Source organism: Diuraphis noxia, unplaced genomic scaffold (assembly GCF_037042655.1).
Source record: "Diuraphis noxia isolate RWA-SAM2 unplaced genomic scaffold, SU_Dnox_SAM2 contig0001, whole genome shotgun sequence".
Taxonomy (NCBI): Eukaryota; Metazoa; Arthropoda; class Insecta; order Hemiptera; family Aphididae; genus Diuraphis; species Diuraphis noxia.
In genome coordinates, this window is record NW_028301711.1 from 31,584,818 (window position 1) to 31,602,345 (window position 17,528).

Genomic DNA, 17,528 nt, shown 5'->3' on the forward strand with positions numbered 1-17,528 from the left:
TATAACACAATATTAAAACGTTTAAAGAATTTTTGAAATTGTATTTATCATTTATTATATAGTAAAACAACTAGTTATAATTTCAATAATAATAATGTATATTATGTTTTATTATAATATATAATACACATATTAATTATATTATGCTAGATAATAATAATAATAATAATAAATCGGTATTTGTAGTAGCTATAATTAGTAATGGTATATAGTACGCGTAAGTTTCTTTGTAAAAATTCTAATACTTTTTTTCTCTTTTTTCTCTATTTAATAAAATTAATTACAACACCCAAAAAAACGTATAATAAATTAGAAATATAAATAGTAATAATAATAATAATAATAATAAAAAAAATTATCAATAACAAAAACAATAATATATAAATATAAATATATATACATGCATACATATACACACATGTATATATATATATATACATATATATATGTAAATATAATAATGATAATAATAATCTCTATTTTTCTTGACTACCCATAAATATATTTATTTAGTAATAATATTCTATATTGTTTTTGTTAAAAATTCAAATACAAATATTACGAAAAACATTAGAATAATTTATAAATAATATATTAGTATAGTTTCGATAATAATAACTTATCTTATAGTTAAATGTATTTATATTTTTGAAAAAGTCACACTCACACACACACACATTGCTAATGATAATTATATTAAATAATAATAGTATATAATAATTTTACATCAAATAATGTGTAAAACTCGCGATTGTTTTAAATTTGGTCGAATTGTTTTAAATTGTTTATTCTAAACCTTCACACATAATTAATGTTGTGTTTTTTATGAACATTATATAAATAAATTGATAGACACTTTTTAGTTGTAATATTGCAAACACACGCGTGTCGTACGAATTTGTTTTCTTAATCCTATACATTTATCAAGTAGGTACGTTGTTGTAAAAAAAAATTGTATAGGTAATTATAATTTATTAATCTATCACACGCATAAGTACACTACGCGAGTATACAAGTGCGTGTATAAACATAAATATTAATTGTAAAAATGACGCGATATTAAAAAAAAAAGTAGATTCTATTTAACTCTATCATTGTCTAACTACGTTATTATGTAGGTTAATACCTACTATACTATTAACTATAGATACACGTGTGAATATAATATAGCTACTCGAACTGAAGTATTACTTCAACATCGATAAGTAATAGCAATTTGTCATATTCACAAAATAAACATACGCATAATAGTTCCTATCTAAAGAGAAATTTGGAAATAGGAAGACAAATAGGAATGTGGAACACAGAGATAATAATGTCAATGTTACTTAGAGCTTTCATTAATAATTGCGCAATGTCACGGCCGATGAATGTTAACATATATAATATAGTGTACTTATAACTTATTTTAGATAAAAAATAAATACATATGAAAATGGAAATGAAAATGTATTAGGCCAGTTACGATGATATATGAGAAACAAATTTTAGAATGTATATTATTTCTATAAATAATAAATATAGTATTTGTATAAGACCGATTACATGACGATGACAATTTGTTGTACTTTTGTTATTAATTGTATTTTGTTTGTATTAAATATAGAAGTGATGGCAGAAATCGTTGCGGAATGTGATGTGTATATCCTCAAACTGGAGGCTGCGACGATTGCTTTCCCGATCCAAACTTTCCGGTAGACGACGACGAAGATTTTATGCGTAGTGGACTGACTGTTGCTGTGTATGACGGTTTGTTGTTGGGCCTTCGCTTCAGCGACTCTCGGCGTACCATATACGACACAACTATCAACACGGATACCAGCAAAACGGCCAATACATTAACCACTACCGGCTCCTTGTTCAAGTATAACTTCTTTTTGATCAACTCGGATAATGTCTGTTCACCGTCTCTGAAACACCCATAATAACATTAATATAGATTCGAACAAAAATATTATACATGTGGATCATTTTAGAGGTACATTCTAAGATGTGACATGAGTACATGGATACATACATACAGAGGGGAGAGTTTTCCGTATGATCTGTGTAAAAGTGGTAAAACCTAACTTATGATGGGATACTAATCATAGCTCAAAATTGCACTTTGTGCCTCTGTACGCATATGTACGCTACTATGTAGGTATATCATATTTAATATAAAACATCTATTCGGTATACAAATAAATAAATGTTGTACTATGTTGTATAGTTAAAGTTTCTCAAAGGGAAAACATTTCCGTATGAATGTTAAACTAGATGATACTGAGGTGTTGAGTTGTACAAATGTCTTATAATTTAAGAGTAAATATCTACTACCGCTATATTTATTGTAAGGTATTAAGTGCGCTGAAAAATGTAAAACAATAAACGTGATAGATACTTTATTTTGATACCTAAGATCTGGAATAGAAAACTTAAGTACATAAAAACAAATTGATAATCATACAACAGGTGTATAAAGAAAAATTTAGCTTATATTTGACAAAACAACTGGGTTTTTCAGAGTTAAAAAGTTCAAGTCTTTTAAATAAGTAGGTATCTAATAATTGTGTGGGTATATTTTTTAGGTATTTATTCATATTATTTTTTCCATACCAAGTAACAATGCAATACTCATATATCACATTTAATAAATTATAATATACAATGTTAATATGCATGCATTTTATTGGGGCACGTATATAAGCAGTTATGTATATAACCTACAAGGTTTTAGTATACGAGAAAAATCCAGTGTAGCACATCCTTTTATTAAGTGCTAATTACTCAACTTAATAACCGATGATAATTCCAGCACGAAAAAAACTAGATATAGTATTATGTAAAAGATTTTTGAGCAAATAATAATAGCCAGATGGTAGAGAGGGGTGTGTGAGTGATAAATCCCTTTTCATATAAACATTTTTCAATATTCATAATGATATAAATTATATTTTTAAGATCAAATAGTGCATGTTAAAAAATCGGGCACCCAGCACCATGACAAAATCATTTGACCGCCACTGTGAGCGAAGTAACAAACATTTAACACCAATTAATCCCACAGTGCAAACCAGCGAAAAAACAATTGAATATGCATGAATAAATAGCATTGATTGTACATAGAATACTATGACAATATGAAGCATAAAAATCAATGGTACTAGTATTATATACGTAGGTACTAAGTATAAGGAAGGTGTATTTATTTTTGTGTGTGCACATTTTCTTCGATAACGCCATCACCACTATCACCAACATCACCAACGCCATCGTCACAACCGTAGACGCCACATCACCGACGCAAGCATTAATAGTATAGCGGCGAACACTCGTTTATTAAATATTTTACGGTATTGTAATTCAAAACATAAATACAATACCGAACAACAGACTTCCAAATTCATCCACCATTATTATATATATGTAATATTTGACGGAGTAAATTGTCCGCCGTTACGCCGTTGTATTATTACCGCAATAGGTAGTTGTTTTCTCAGACCATGTCCCGTGGTTTCCGTGTCGCCGTCGGAAGTCACTGTAACCGCGTCGAAACGCTCGTTTTGGGGTATGTCCTGTTATTATGTCCGGTCATCACCGTCACTCGAGGTTGGAGAGTTTTGGTGCTATACGACTTCTGCACTTCGATCTTTTCGATCGGTGTTCGAATGTATATAGTATTATAAGTTATATTTTGTACATAGTGTGCTTTATAATACAATTGACCTTAGAGTACTATCTGTAATGTTGTTGCGTGTGTCGACTATATAGATTTTATAATAATGTGATATTTATATTATATATAATAATATTATGTTTATGATGTATATGTGGTGCGAGTGTGTCTGGTCGGTCGTTGGAACGTGGTCGTCGTCGTAAAACAATTTATATAGTAGTTTAATTATCACATCCGGCCGTTTCGGCCTCCATGATCCGATCCGTCCGCCGCAGCTGGCGAAGACGGCACCAATTGGAACGATTGGCCGCCATTTCGACAATATCTCATCGTAGACGGTGAAAATGATGACGACGAATTCCTCCTGCAGGATTTCTTCTGAGACAACAACGTGGCTGTGACAAACACTAAGGTAATCATCAACAGCACGCCTATAATGTTGATAATAGCTTGTTGTGGCAACGCGCGACCATGTTCACCCGAATTTAAGGACGACGGCGTCGGCGGCGGAGTAGTTTGCTGTTGCTGATGGTGTTTTTGCTGTTGTTGCCTGTATTTATATTTTTAGTACATAATACATAGATAATTAATGATGTTATTAGTGTATATTTTATCATTCGTGGATAGTGGATAAGTACTCACTATAATAGTGTCTATATACGCCTATTAAATTTATGTAACAAAATATAGGTGTCATTTCTTATTCTAACGGATGCCGGATAGTATATATAACTACTCAAATAGTGGGGTGGTAGGAAATTTCAAAAGTACGCAACCAATATATTATGGAGGATTAGAATTAAATACCTATATTAATTCTTTTAGATTTAAAAAATGTTATAAAATTAAATTGTTATCATTACTCTAACATAATATATCAAAATGATATTAAATATTAGTAAGTTGTGTTTAATATAGTTATTTTTATTTGACTTTCTCAGGGATCAGATTATCAATATCAAACATTGAATAATTATATTTTTTAAGGAAATAGGAAAAAATTCTTAAAACAATACTTGATGTGTGTAGTGTATAATTTAATAAATAAACATAAAATACCATACGCGATGAAGGGTATAGAAATTATAGAGAAGACCATAATACCGTTCAACGTATAATATCGTAAAATCAATAGATACGAACCTATATATACGAAGTTCAATTATATAGTAATATTATGAAGAGAACAAAGTATACGAACCCATTATTATTGCTGAATATCGAGAAGTCGGCACGTTGCTGAAGTCCGGTGAGACAGGTAGCTATGGCCAGTGTGAACGTGCACAGTCCCAGGGTGGCATGTATGGGCGCGAAACATCGTAAGCGACACACAGCCGTTGCGCCACGGCAACATAACAGTAAAACGAACGTGAAAAATCCAAGGATGAACTATAAAGAAAATCCGATTTAAAGTTAAATATCAGTGCATGCCATGTGCGAATTGGGTGTGGATATAGTAAAGATGATATTATAATTTTATTATTACCTGAATTGTAAAAAGTATAAATGTCAATAATCCCATCCAACTGTGCAACGAATACATATGCGGTAAGCCTTTTAAACGATGGTATTCCATGGCGGCCACAGCTCCCAACAATATACATGGTGCGGTAGCTATATGCAATAGTACGTGTGTTAATTTCACATAGGTACCCCTGCACGAAGTCGAACATCCAGCAGCCATTCTGTACACCAATATAGCTGTGTTCCAAAATTTAGGAAAATTAGCAAAAATATTCATATAACAATGTAATGTGATTCACAGAAAAAAAGGTCAATACCTTAAAAAGTTTTAATTCTGCCAGGTAGTGATCACTATTTACAATACTATAATATACCTATATCAGTGGTTCCCAATTAGCATTGAGCCACGTATCCCTAGTTAAAACTTAAATTGGGCGGGGGAACCCTAATTTGTGATCACTTACTTTCCAATTTTGTTTAACTATAAAAATGAAAAAAAAAATATATGTATATAATACATTAATTGTCGACAATTTTCGCGATAATCGAGTTTCAATAGTGATTGTGCAAAATACCTGGAATTTCAAACCAATACGTGTTTAAAAATTCTACTAAAATAAAATAAAAATATCACTTCAATACTAGATAATCACGGACCCCAAACGAACATCAACACGCGAATCCCTAGGTGTCTTTTTGGGAACCACTGGTATCCCTTATAGATATCAATACTACATTATAATATAATCGTGACTGTTTGGTAAAATGTATAATGTTTATATATGTCTCCATTAAGACATTAACTTACAGAATCCGGTTAAGGTGACCAAACCGATCGTCATCAAAGTCGGATGCAGGTTGAACCGCCGATCTTCAATTGAAACGTTTGATGACGATATGTTCAACTGTGAAGATTGTTGTTGTTCGACCGTGGTCGTTGTAATTGTCGTACTGATGTCGCTGCCGCCGGTAGTGAAGTTTTGTGGGTGCTTGTAAGTAAATACTCCACCAGATAACATTTCCCTAGGAGTCAGTGGTGGCCAGGGAAACCAATTGGTGTCGTATCCACCTCGGTAGGCCATAGTCCAGTAAATGGTAGTGCCGGTAACAGCCAATAGCAGAATTGAGCACGCCGTTACCAGTACTACGTATTCAAACGTAGTCCCACATCCCAAAGCCGCCTGAGGATTGCTTGTTCCGGAATCTTCCGCATCCGTTCCAGTTCCTGTGCCGCTGCCGGCCGTATAACGTGTTCTGCGCACAAAGATTATTAACGCATTAGTATTTTTACGATTTAAATTTTCTAACATTTTTAACAGCACCAGGCGACAAGTACTATATAAGGTATAGCCGTACGCCCATAGTATAGTTAATAAAATACTATAAATATAATACATATTATTTATATATATACATTTATCTGTATACACTACACATATACATATATGTTAATATATAAAAAACCAAAATATTAAATAATACTGTTAATGTTTCAATAAATTATAACTATTTAATTACTTATAAATTGAGCGTTTTGAAAACATAATTCAACATGATATTGTAAGTACAACAGAAGTACCATTTTATATCACTACGGATCAACTTTACATTCTAACTACGATTTATGACAAATTTAAAATTTAAATAATTTAAGGTCAAGTGCCATTAGTGGGTGGAACTGTGGAAGTATATAACCAATTCCCTATTTTAATTTTCAAATCATGTAAACTACAATATAAAATATTATTTTAACTGTTATTACAATGATGTATCTTTTTTGATTATATGAGGTGCATATTTTAATGCAATATAAATTTTTTCAATGTGTTTTAAATCATAATGTTGCTTTTTACCCTCAAAATTTGATTCCTTCATTATATATCATATCTTAGTTATTAATTAAGATTTTATTTCTATTTTTGTTTATTTGATTGTTCTTTTAACTTTTTTCTTATAATCAATTTCTATAGGGATATGGATTTTTTGTCATTTTTGTGACATTATCTAAATAACTAATGAAGTAATAATTTTATATTTTTAAAACATAAAGCTGCGCCTGACCAATAGAACAGAAATTAAGATCAAATGTATCAATGCGTAAAATTGAATAGTTATATGTATATGCATGTAAATATGCAATATCATATTTAAATACGTAAAAATGTATTTTTAATTTATATTTATGTACCTATAGATAAGTAGTATGCACTGATTTATAAGATTTATAAGTATATGTAACATTATGCATACACGTATAACGCATGATTTTATTTATCATCTTGTATACTATAGGTAGGTACTTGTAAATCACAAAATCATTTAACGAGCTAAATAGTATTATTATTGAAAAATATAAATTGTTGTTTTATGAATAATTCGTTGTCATAAAATATACCTATTATATTTATAATATAGAAATTTGTTTTGTGTATAGCAACTATAGCAAGGTGGACAATGGCCAAAAGCGCGATTAAAGGCGTTACATTTTTCTCGTAATACACGGCACTACGGCAGTGAAAGTAAATTGAATTAATATTTAAGCTAAGGGGTACCCCAGTAAAGTTATTTTACTAGACAGTAGCCACTAGCTAAGGACGGGAAGCGCAACGACAGCTTATTGTTACGGTCAGGCGCGGACTAGTAAAAAGGGCAAGGGATGCTACATAATTCAAAGGGCAAATAACAAAAATATGTGAAGCAAATTTAAAATATGTAGATTATGTATAAAATATTGAAAATAAGAAAAACTCGAAAATAGGTACCAAGTTACAACAAATATTCAAACAAAATTGTACAATATTAGATTAAAAACAAATTAGATCAAATTTTAGATCGAATATATTTTAGGCCAAGGGATGCTGTAGCATCCCAGCTAGTTCGTACCTGGTTACGGTACAGAATAAACACGATCGAGAGAAACGATTTTCTTTTACTTTTATTATAGGAATTGCAGGTATAGAGATGTACCTACTACCTATAGGTCCTATACGATAAATATATTTATCAAGTCTATAAAGTTACGCACGTTCTAACAAAACAATATCTTCTACACAGGGGCCTGAGACTATAAATTATAAATATCTTGGAACACAGTCTAGAATTTCAAACTTTTATCATTTAATATCGTAAAAGTTTTTACCATTTAAAATTTAATGAATTAACTGCATACCCTGAATTTAATTTTCAAATTCCAAATTCCAATATATGTATTTGTTTTTTTTAATTGAATAAACGATGACACATATTATATGGATTCATTTAAAAATGTAAATAAATTTAATTAGGTTTATTAAATAAAAAAAGGTGTATTTTTGATGTCTACCTTAATGAAACTAGTAAAAAAAATTGAATTCATTAGACTCGCCACCGTTATTGTTAACTATTGAGGACGATAAAACATCATCATTATTCATTATAAGTTCTTTTAAAATGTAATTAAAGGTTTTTTGTGAATTACAGCAAGAAAGAAGTTTTTGTATAAAATATGATTAATACCTATATTACACCTACATTAAACTCTATACCAAAACTAATCCATTAGGTACCAACCAAAATAGTTTTACTTATTTTTGTTATTACAAAAATAAAAATAAGAAAAGATGTACAGACTATACGGGTCTACGGAACGAGAGAGAGAGAGAACGAATAAAAGACGGGCACGGGGTTCTAACAAAAACAATATAATATATCCTAGTCGTCCTATATAATATGTACTCCTTAGTCCACCGTTATTATGTTATAAATATAATTTTCAGATACTAGATATTCCCTACAGAATTCAGATATATAATATGTTTTGATGGTTTGATGGTTTGATAAAACATTGCAAATATACTTCGGTCGGTATAAATATTTTTTTAATATAGGTATATAATCTTGGTTTGATAATATAAAAATACAATTTGTGTCACAACAATTTTTTTTCATTGTACTGCAGGTATAACTAGAGCACCACGTATTTTTATGAATTTGCTTTTGACCTCGTTTCCTTAATCAACTATTAATTCCTGAATATATTTATTATTGTATTCGAAACGTAAAATATGACTTTTAAACCTTTATGTTAAAAATGTCCAGTCCAAACAGTGAATAAAATATTTCAATACACCTACTTTTATTTTGAAGTACCTATATGTAGGTATAGATGTTTAAATTTGTCGCGGAAGCATTGCGAAAGCTGTCCCCGCGACGCCGTCGGTTCAAAAACGAAAAAAAAAAAAAAAGATGTTTAAATTTAAAATAAAACGTGCATAACTGAAACCAATGAAACACTATAATAATATATTAATATGTAAGATCACGAACTCGTTAATAAATTATTTATAATTAAAAAATAATTCGTTTAAAAAAAAATAGTCTTCAGTTGATTTCTATCATTATTATATATTTTATACAAATATTGATTGAAAATTAAAATATTAATACATTTACTTTGATAATTATGTCATGCTATACGATTTTTTACGCTTTCTCCCTCATTAAGCGTTTTAACTTTTATTAGTATTATAGAATTATTTCAATGTTTTTAGTAGCTGTTACATTATTTCTTGTTGCTCTTAAAAGTACCTATATATAAATATATACATTATTTGGATTTTCTACGTGTGATTCGTTTTAGTCGTATTTTCGGCAACTCATCGCCGATCGGCGGTGGCACATTGTTCAGAGTGAACAACACGTAAAACATAGTGGAAGGTAGATAGAAAAAAATACTTTGAAGGATTTTTTTTTGATTGTTCACCATACTTTTTTTTTAGCATTCTCGAGTCCTTTCGTTCCTTCCTAGCCTCTTGTCTGTCGTTATGCATGCGCGATTATCGAGATCGCCATCCACCTCCACACCACCACCAATCACCACCATCATAACCGCGATCACTTGACTGTCATCGCGTAATATCCTAGAGAAATCGGCGTGATACGCTCTTGTATTTTATTATTATTATTATTAAAACTATTATTGAAGAAACTCCGACGTGTTTTGTATTAAAAAAAAAAAAATTAAAAAAAGACCGCGAGAGGATATCCTCGATCGTTCCCGTTACCGCGCAAGTAGCAATAATAACACAGGTCGTTAACACCATATTATGCTTTAGAGGGAGTGGTGATGGTGGTGGCAGTGGCATTGACGATCGATCGATTATATTCACATAACAACACAACTTACCACACACATTGTATAGACGATAGGCAATTTCTATGCAAAGTATTAAGTGCTTTGTGTGCGTATATTTTTTAATTTTATGTGTACAATATGATAATACTGTAAGCCAGGATATCTATCCTCAGACATTCAAATCAACTATCAATTTTTATATGTATCTGTTATTAATCATATATATAATTGTTGAGCAGGTGTATTATACTCAATTTTATTGATATAATAAAAAAATATACTGATATTATAACAATTATAGTGTAGTATCTTTACCTATTCAATTTTTCAAATAATTATAAACTATATAGACACATTTTTATCGTATTGTGATTTTTAAATTATAAATGAATATTTTTATTTATTGCTTTATGAGTGTTTAAAGTTTAATTGAAATTATCTGAAAATGAGGATTGTGAGTGTTTTGATTAAAATTATTCTATACGTATTTATTTATAATTTATTAAGTACATACAATATTAATAAGTGATCGTGAATATGATTATATTTTATAATGCTTAATTGGAAATCAGTGTGTTTTTTTAAATTAATTTTTAAATCATATTTATTAAGGGATGAGTAATTTACTTAATAAGCATTTTTGATTAAGGTTTACTCAAAAGAGCATGTGGTAGTGAATTATTTAATCCTACAAACTTCTATATATATTATGTATGTATACAATTCTGCTTTTATAAATGCCCAGAATGGCTTGAAGCACTCTTGAGCACTTGTAATTATTTAATTTGATGATTAATAGTTTTTTATTATATTTAAGAATTATGGAAAATAAATATAATTTTTCCACAATGTTTTGTGGAAAGTACGGTTGTATTTTACGCTATATAAATTATATATGTAAGAATAAAAAGTAGCGCACAAATATCAATTTATTATTAGGTTTAGGTATATAATTACATTATATACTCTATTGCATTACACACACCTATTTAGGTCACTATCAAAAAACGGAACCGTTTAAAAAAATAATTTTGTAAAATAAACTACCACTTTGTGTATAATGTGATTTGTTATTAAGTGTATTATGGTTATTTATGAATAGATTGTATAGGTATATATTTTTATGACAATTTTATACACAACAAGTGTATAAGGTGCTACAGAAGTACAGACCTACAGCTATCATCATTAATAATATTGGATTGATTGATTGATTGATTGCAAGTTCCATCGCCTTCGTATCATGTTATATTTCGGAAGTGGGTAGTATATATACACTGATATTATAGATATAAGTAAAAAAGTACTTATATACCTATGATGTCTAAGTACAAGTATGGTTTTTTTCATTTATATTTATAGCGGTTGCAGTAAAAATACTATTTATGAGTATTTCGAATAGAGAACGGATAACATATTTGACTTCGGGAAATAAAATATAACATCGCTGTCCGCTGATACCGATTTCAAAAGGGTAACTATGTATTATATTATTACATACGTATTTTAGGGACTATCCGATTCTCATAGCTTATTAATAATTATTGTTACACGACCGGCTAAATAGAAGTGGCAATATTTTAACGTAACCATAATAATAAATAAGTAACATTTTGTACGTAATATAGGTGGATGTGTATAGGTATTACAACCACAACGTTAAAAATGTATACTTTAACGTATGCTGTAGATATAGGCTATATATGTAGTGTAATAAATTAAAATAAATTAAATGTGATGGTTCGATGTTATAGAGTAATAATATTATATATCATTTATGTGTGTTTTAACGCAAAAACATGACATTATTGCAATAGCGCGCGTTTCATACAAGTCATCTGTCCGTATAGTATATTAATAATGTATATATAGACATATAGTTAATATATTTGTAAATTTACTATTTGGTACATCCTCATAAATAGAAGTAGGTATACTGTAAATTGTAATATTGAAATAGATAGGTAGGTAATCCCTACGGCGTTAACAGCGTCCGCTGTTGATCACGAACCACTACGTGGGACAACGATGTAGCTGTATGCGTATAGTATAATAGCTTTTGACAATAATAATAATTATAATTAATTAAAAACGAAAAACTTTGTTCTACCGTGTATTTGCTTATACATTAATACATTATACGTAAAGCGGACTGCGACGATCGCAAATTAATACGGCCTCGTTGTACATTATTATTATTTTTATACATCATCGGCGTTAACTGCAAACTTTTAGCTGCGGAAGCAATGCATGTAATATACATCATGTAATACGATGGGAGGTATACATTTGTACATAATACACGTACACACATACACACACACTACAAATTGACATCAATTAATGCTCTCACACGTACACATCATATTACACACAAACGTGTATACAGTACGTGCGGTCCCTCATCCAGCTACCGGGTACGGATATTTGTACCTAACAGTGGGTCGTATATTGTATATATATATATATATATGTATATATAAATATGGCTTATGCGAGTATTATGTTTTATTATATTATATACAATTAAACGGAACGATGATATTATTAATAATCATATTATTATTATTATTATAACTATAACTATTACTTTACAATGTTACTGCCGACGACGTAGTTCTCACGCGTATAAAATACACACGTCGTCGCCGCCGTAGGATGAAAATGTGCAACGGTCTGTACAGTACATGATATTTATTAAAATAATATTATTATTGTTTTATATGCGCTATAATATTTCATTTGCGCGCGCACACGTATTGAATTTCTCGTGTTTAAAAATTATTTCGAAAGCGTCTGGTCGTACGTACGTAGGTATATATATATATACATAAGTACATAGTATAATATATATTTATACATTACACATGACATACGTACTGCAATGAACCGCTCGTAGGGCTACTATCACCGGGGAAAACATGCTACAATTACTCACACTGTTTGTGTCTGTGTGTATATGTGTGCAACCCGCCCTTAATTTACGTACATACATTCATGTATATTATATATATCATGAATTTACGTTCTTATGTGTTTATTAGTATACGAATAAATAATACTCCGCAGGTACCGCGTATATTAAATATTAATTAAAAGGTTTATATGATTATAGCTATTGTGAGTAAAAAAATTTATAATATAAAGTGTATTATGTATATTAAATATTATAATACTGTATTTGCGTGTGAAACTTACTTGAGATGATTTCCACTTCCCGAAGATTTAGATTTCGCCATTATTTATATACTTCGATTTAGTTTTCTTTAATCGGCTCACACGTGCGAATGATGACAGAATATAAATACGTTGGGGAGCGTTTAAGAATCGTTTGGTTTAGTTTCAATAGTTATTGTATGTATTTATATGTAATTAATTTATTGTTGTATTGTATATTGAATTGATATATTTTATAATTTAATGAATTATAATATTCTACATTACGTACTCGCACCGCACGGGCGGAGGACTAAGTTAACCAAACTAATTGCAGAATTGTTGTACATTTTAAATAGGAACTTATAAGAAAAGAAAAAGCTTTATGGTGTTAAAAAATTCTTATATTTGAAAATAATTTGAACTAAAATATTCAAAAATTAATACTTAATTGTCCTTATTCTATTGAAACACACCTTATACTGAATACCTAAGTATATACGCGCACCGAGTTTAGTCAATTGAATATTATGTATTCAAAGACCGACGTTGGATAGACAACAGACAACTCTAGCAACAGACTCACTGGCTACACAATATTGCCACCGCTACCACAGACGATCATCGCATCGCTGCACGCCTACTTAAATATATATATATATATATATGTATATTATACATACATACACATAAAAAAAGTGTAACAACAACATCCGCCGCCGCCATATCCACCTCTACCTCCACCACTGTCATAATAATTATAGTACCGTCTCAACAATTTTCATACATACGCATTAAGTACTTGTTTAATTCATATTAAAATAAAGATACAATTTGTAATTAAATTATATCATTCTCATCATTCGTATGAGTGTCTGTAGGTACATTATAATTTATATTTTATATTAGTGTGTAGGTGTTATCGTGTTATGAATGAGTAGTTTTATTGTAAAAATTATTTAATGTTATTTTCATTAGCGAAATGACAAATTTGGACCAAGGGGAAACTTCGTTGGCTCTCTCGCAAATACCACTCCCCATCATCTACGACGCGCGCGCATAAGCACCCCAAAAACCGCCACGAAAGATGTGATTTCATAATATACTGGTTGATAAAAAAAAACCAATAAAAATACGCTTGAACGCACGAGCCCCTAAAAATATTCTGCAAGGGGTTAGATACAAATAGGAGGGCAGACATAAATTCTTTCTCCCGAATTTCGATGACTGTAAACATATATATATATATATATATGTATTACCAACGCTAGTTTCGCAGCAATACACTTCATTCGTTTTAATAATAATATAAAAAACGAAACGATTATAAAATACGTATAATAATATATACATAAAAATAGACTTGATATAATATAAAGAAAATAATGGTATTATAAATGCGCTCACTTTTCTTTGGATTTATTTTCTCCGTTTCCGGTCCCAGCTCCGCCGCCGGTGAGCGTGTCGTTCGGTCCGCCAGAAGTTTTCTTCGAGTCGGAAATCGGGCCACCACCAGTAGCCGTGGCCGGTAGAATGCCCGACATGGCCAGAACCGGCACCTGATCATCGTCGTCGGCGGCCTCGTCATTGTTGTCGCCACCGTTGTCTTCGTCGTCCGCGTTGTCTTTGTTTGATTTCTCTTCGTTGTCCGTCTCGTCGGGCGGCGGCAACAGCACGGAGCTGTCGTCCGTCGCACCGCTATCAGCGGCGGTGTTGGCCGCCTGGTCGTCGTCCATCATCAATGCGCCGTGTTGCTGACGGTTGAGGTGGACAGGAGACACGGGCGACACGGTAGATCCGGTGCCACCGTCGTCGGCCGGCGTATTGGGGGTACCGGCCGCTGAAAGGGGCACCACGAAATCGTCGTCGGGTTGCGCGAGCGGCGCCGACGCCTCACCGTCGATGGGTGGCGGCAGGAATGTGGTAGTGGTGCTGTTGTTTTGGTTGTCCATCGAAACGCTTGGTATGAATATTATATTATAAGCACTGCAAAGGCGCAGCTGTGTGTATTACGTACTATTCCTGTATATTATATACTCACTCAATATTAATAATATTTATATTATTGTATTTTTGATTTATTTAAATTATGTATTTGAGATTGAAAATGTTTCGGTTACAGTTATTATATTGAGCACTGAGCGTTGCGTCGTGAGCAATAGTGTGCGTTGTATATATAACGCGCCGGTTGTCTCGGCCGATTACGTCGAGATCGCCGCTGATGACGCTGATGATGCAGACGCTCTACCTACCACCCTCTGAAGCCGCTGTTCGCGCCGGTGTCGTACCGCCACCGCCAGTGTACCGGGGGAACGATGTATTTGTGGAACACGAGACGATTGCCCTCCTACGCCGCTGTTGCAGCCGACGGTAACTCATTTAGAGTCGATGGTACGCAGTGCCGGATATTTCTCGCACGTGCAGTGTTATTGTGTATAATGTGGACGGATAATATTATGTGTAAATATTAAATGTACATATAAAGGTGTATATATATATATATATATATATACAAGGAAGGAGAATACGTTCACGGTTTTTGCACACACACACAACTTGCACTCCGTCACCGTGGTCTGTTGAAAACAATTATTGTGGTCTCACACGCGAGACAACTGTTGTCCGTGTGTTTACACGAGCCCTGCGCACACTTATAATATAAAGAAAATTTCGCCAGAAGTTATATCCTATATATATACTGTAGCACTACGGGTTTAATGGCATAACGTTGATCAAAGCACGTCGTGTATGGTATACAGGAGGTATGTATATTATACGCGGCAAACGACGCGAGCGGACACAACCGGCGGGCGGACGTTATGTCCGGGGACGCGGATACTACTGCCGCCGACGAGTTGCACGGCCGAGGTGGTCGCGGGAGCGCGGCGGTTGATGTGGACGAGGAAGCGCGGCCGCGTCGGTTGAGGTAGTGGTGGCGGTGTCGGTGTCGTAGTCGCCGCCGCCGCGTTGCCGTAGTCGTCGTCGTCGTCGTCGTCGTAGTCGTCGCTGTGGTAGTTGGAAGCGGCAGGAGCAAGAGCAAGAGCAGCAGCACACAGGGTGGTGTACAGCAGCTGCGGCGGTCGCTGGAGGGTGGAGCCGGTGGTGATGTGTGTGCGCGGAGCGCGCGTAGTCGTCGACCGCGCGCGGCAATAACCCAGTTTTGTGGAGCGCGTGAGAATTTGGATCCGGGAGAACCAGACACGCGGAGAAGCGGGGCTATTGACTCGGGCGGCGGCTGCGGATCTGGCAATGGCAGTGGTGGGGTAGGGAGTCGTGTGGCGGTGGCGTGAGTGTCGGCGGGTTGGGATTTTGGTGGGTGCGAACGGCGTGCGGAGTGGTATTTTGTACACTATATACGGCGAGGGGTGCGTGTATCGGGCGCGCGTCGCAGTCGTCCCGGGCTGCTGTGGAAGCTGTGCCGTTTCCGCTTACCGCCGCCGCCGGAATCGATGATCCCTGCTAGGATAGCGCGCAGCTGTAACGAGCGTTCGTTCGTGAGCGCGTGCGTGCGCGTGCCGCCGCCCATGAGGCGCGTGTATAATGTATAAACGTGATATAGACGTATAATTTTTCGGTTCCACCCTACAGCGGCGGCGGCGGCGGTGCTCCGCCGAGGTTCATCGTCGTCGGCGCAGGACGCCTCCGCGCGGCCACCGCGCTAACTCGCAGATACGCAGCAATCGGCTAGCTACCGGCATAATAATATCGCGCTGACTCGCCCGAGACCATCACTCCTCACCGCTGACCTACCACCGACCCGCACAGCCGTGTTTGTGTGAGATCGTTTTTTGGGCGACCCTCGCAATCGTTGTTAAACAATCACCCTTCCGCGCTTGCACCGCGAATAGAGCCACACACCATCGTATTATGGTATTATTATTATTATTATTATGTGTACACAGTACACACATATACACGTGACGCGCAATATTATTATTATAATATTATTTTGTTACCGTGTCGGCGCGCGGGACCGGTATAACTATACAATAACAGTCGACGGTACCAATTTTTTTGTTTTTGTTTTTTTGAGTATTAAAAAATATGAGATTTACTGCAGCTTTTGTTTGGGGGAAAACGATACGTGTTAGGTTTTACAATTTCGTCGTTGAAGACAATACCTATATTGTATATAAT

General features: G+C 33.5%; 1 protein-coding gene across 2 annotated transcripts; it reads right to left on the reverse strand.

The window, feature by feature from the left end:
- Positions 1-74: 74 nt before the first annotated feature.
- On the reverse strand, positions 75-16,400 carry LOC107163820 (uncharacterized). Of its 2 annotated transcripts, XM_089219426.1 has the most exons (6): positions 14,799-16,400; positions 5,931-6,376; positions 5,145-5,359; positions 4,860-5,047; positions 3,459-4,208; positions 1,770-1,910 (listed from the first exon to the last, which is right to left on the reverse strand). In XM_089219426.1, exons 1-5 carry the CDS (start codon positions 15,341-15,343, stop codon positions 3,887-3,889), a joined length of 1,716 nt encoding a protein of 571 aa, XP_089075552.1. In that variant the 5' UTR covers positions 15,344-16,400; the 3' UTR covers positions 1,770-1,910; positions 3,459-3,886. The 2 variants fall into 2 exon arrangements, with proteins under 2 accessions (XP_015366894.1, XP_089075552.1); XM_015511408.2 differs by lacking the exon at positions 3,459-4,208 and having other exon boundaries at positions 75-1,910; positions 14,799-16,325.
- Positions 16,401-17,528: the final 1,128 nt, after the last annotated feature.

Bases quoted from the DNA above. Each gene is read 5' to 3' on its own strand.
- LOC107163820 (XM_089219426.1), bottom strand. From the start codon at position 15,343: ATGGACAACCAAAACAACAGCACCACTACCACATTCCTGCCGCCACCC. The intron at 5,360-5,930 runs GTAAGTTAATGT...TTTGGAACACAG, and splicing joins GGTCACCTTAACCGGATTCT to CTATATTGGTGTACAGAATG. The intron at 5,048-5,144 runs GTAATAATAAAA...TTTTCTTTATAG, and splicing joins TTATACTTTTTACAATTCAG to TTCATCCTTGGATTTTTCAC.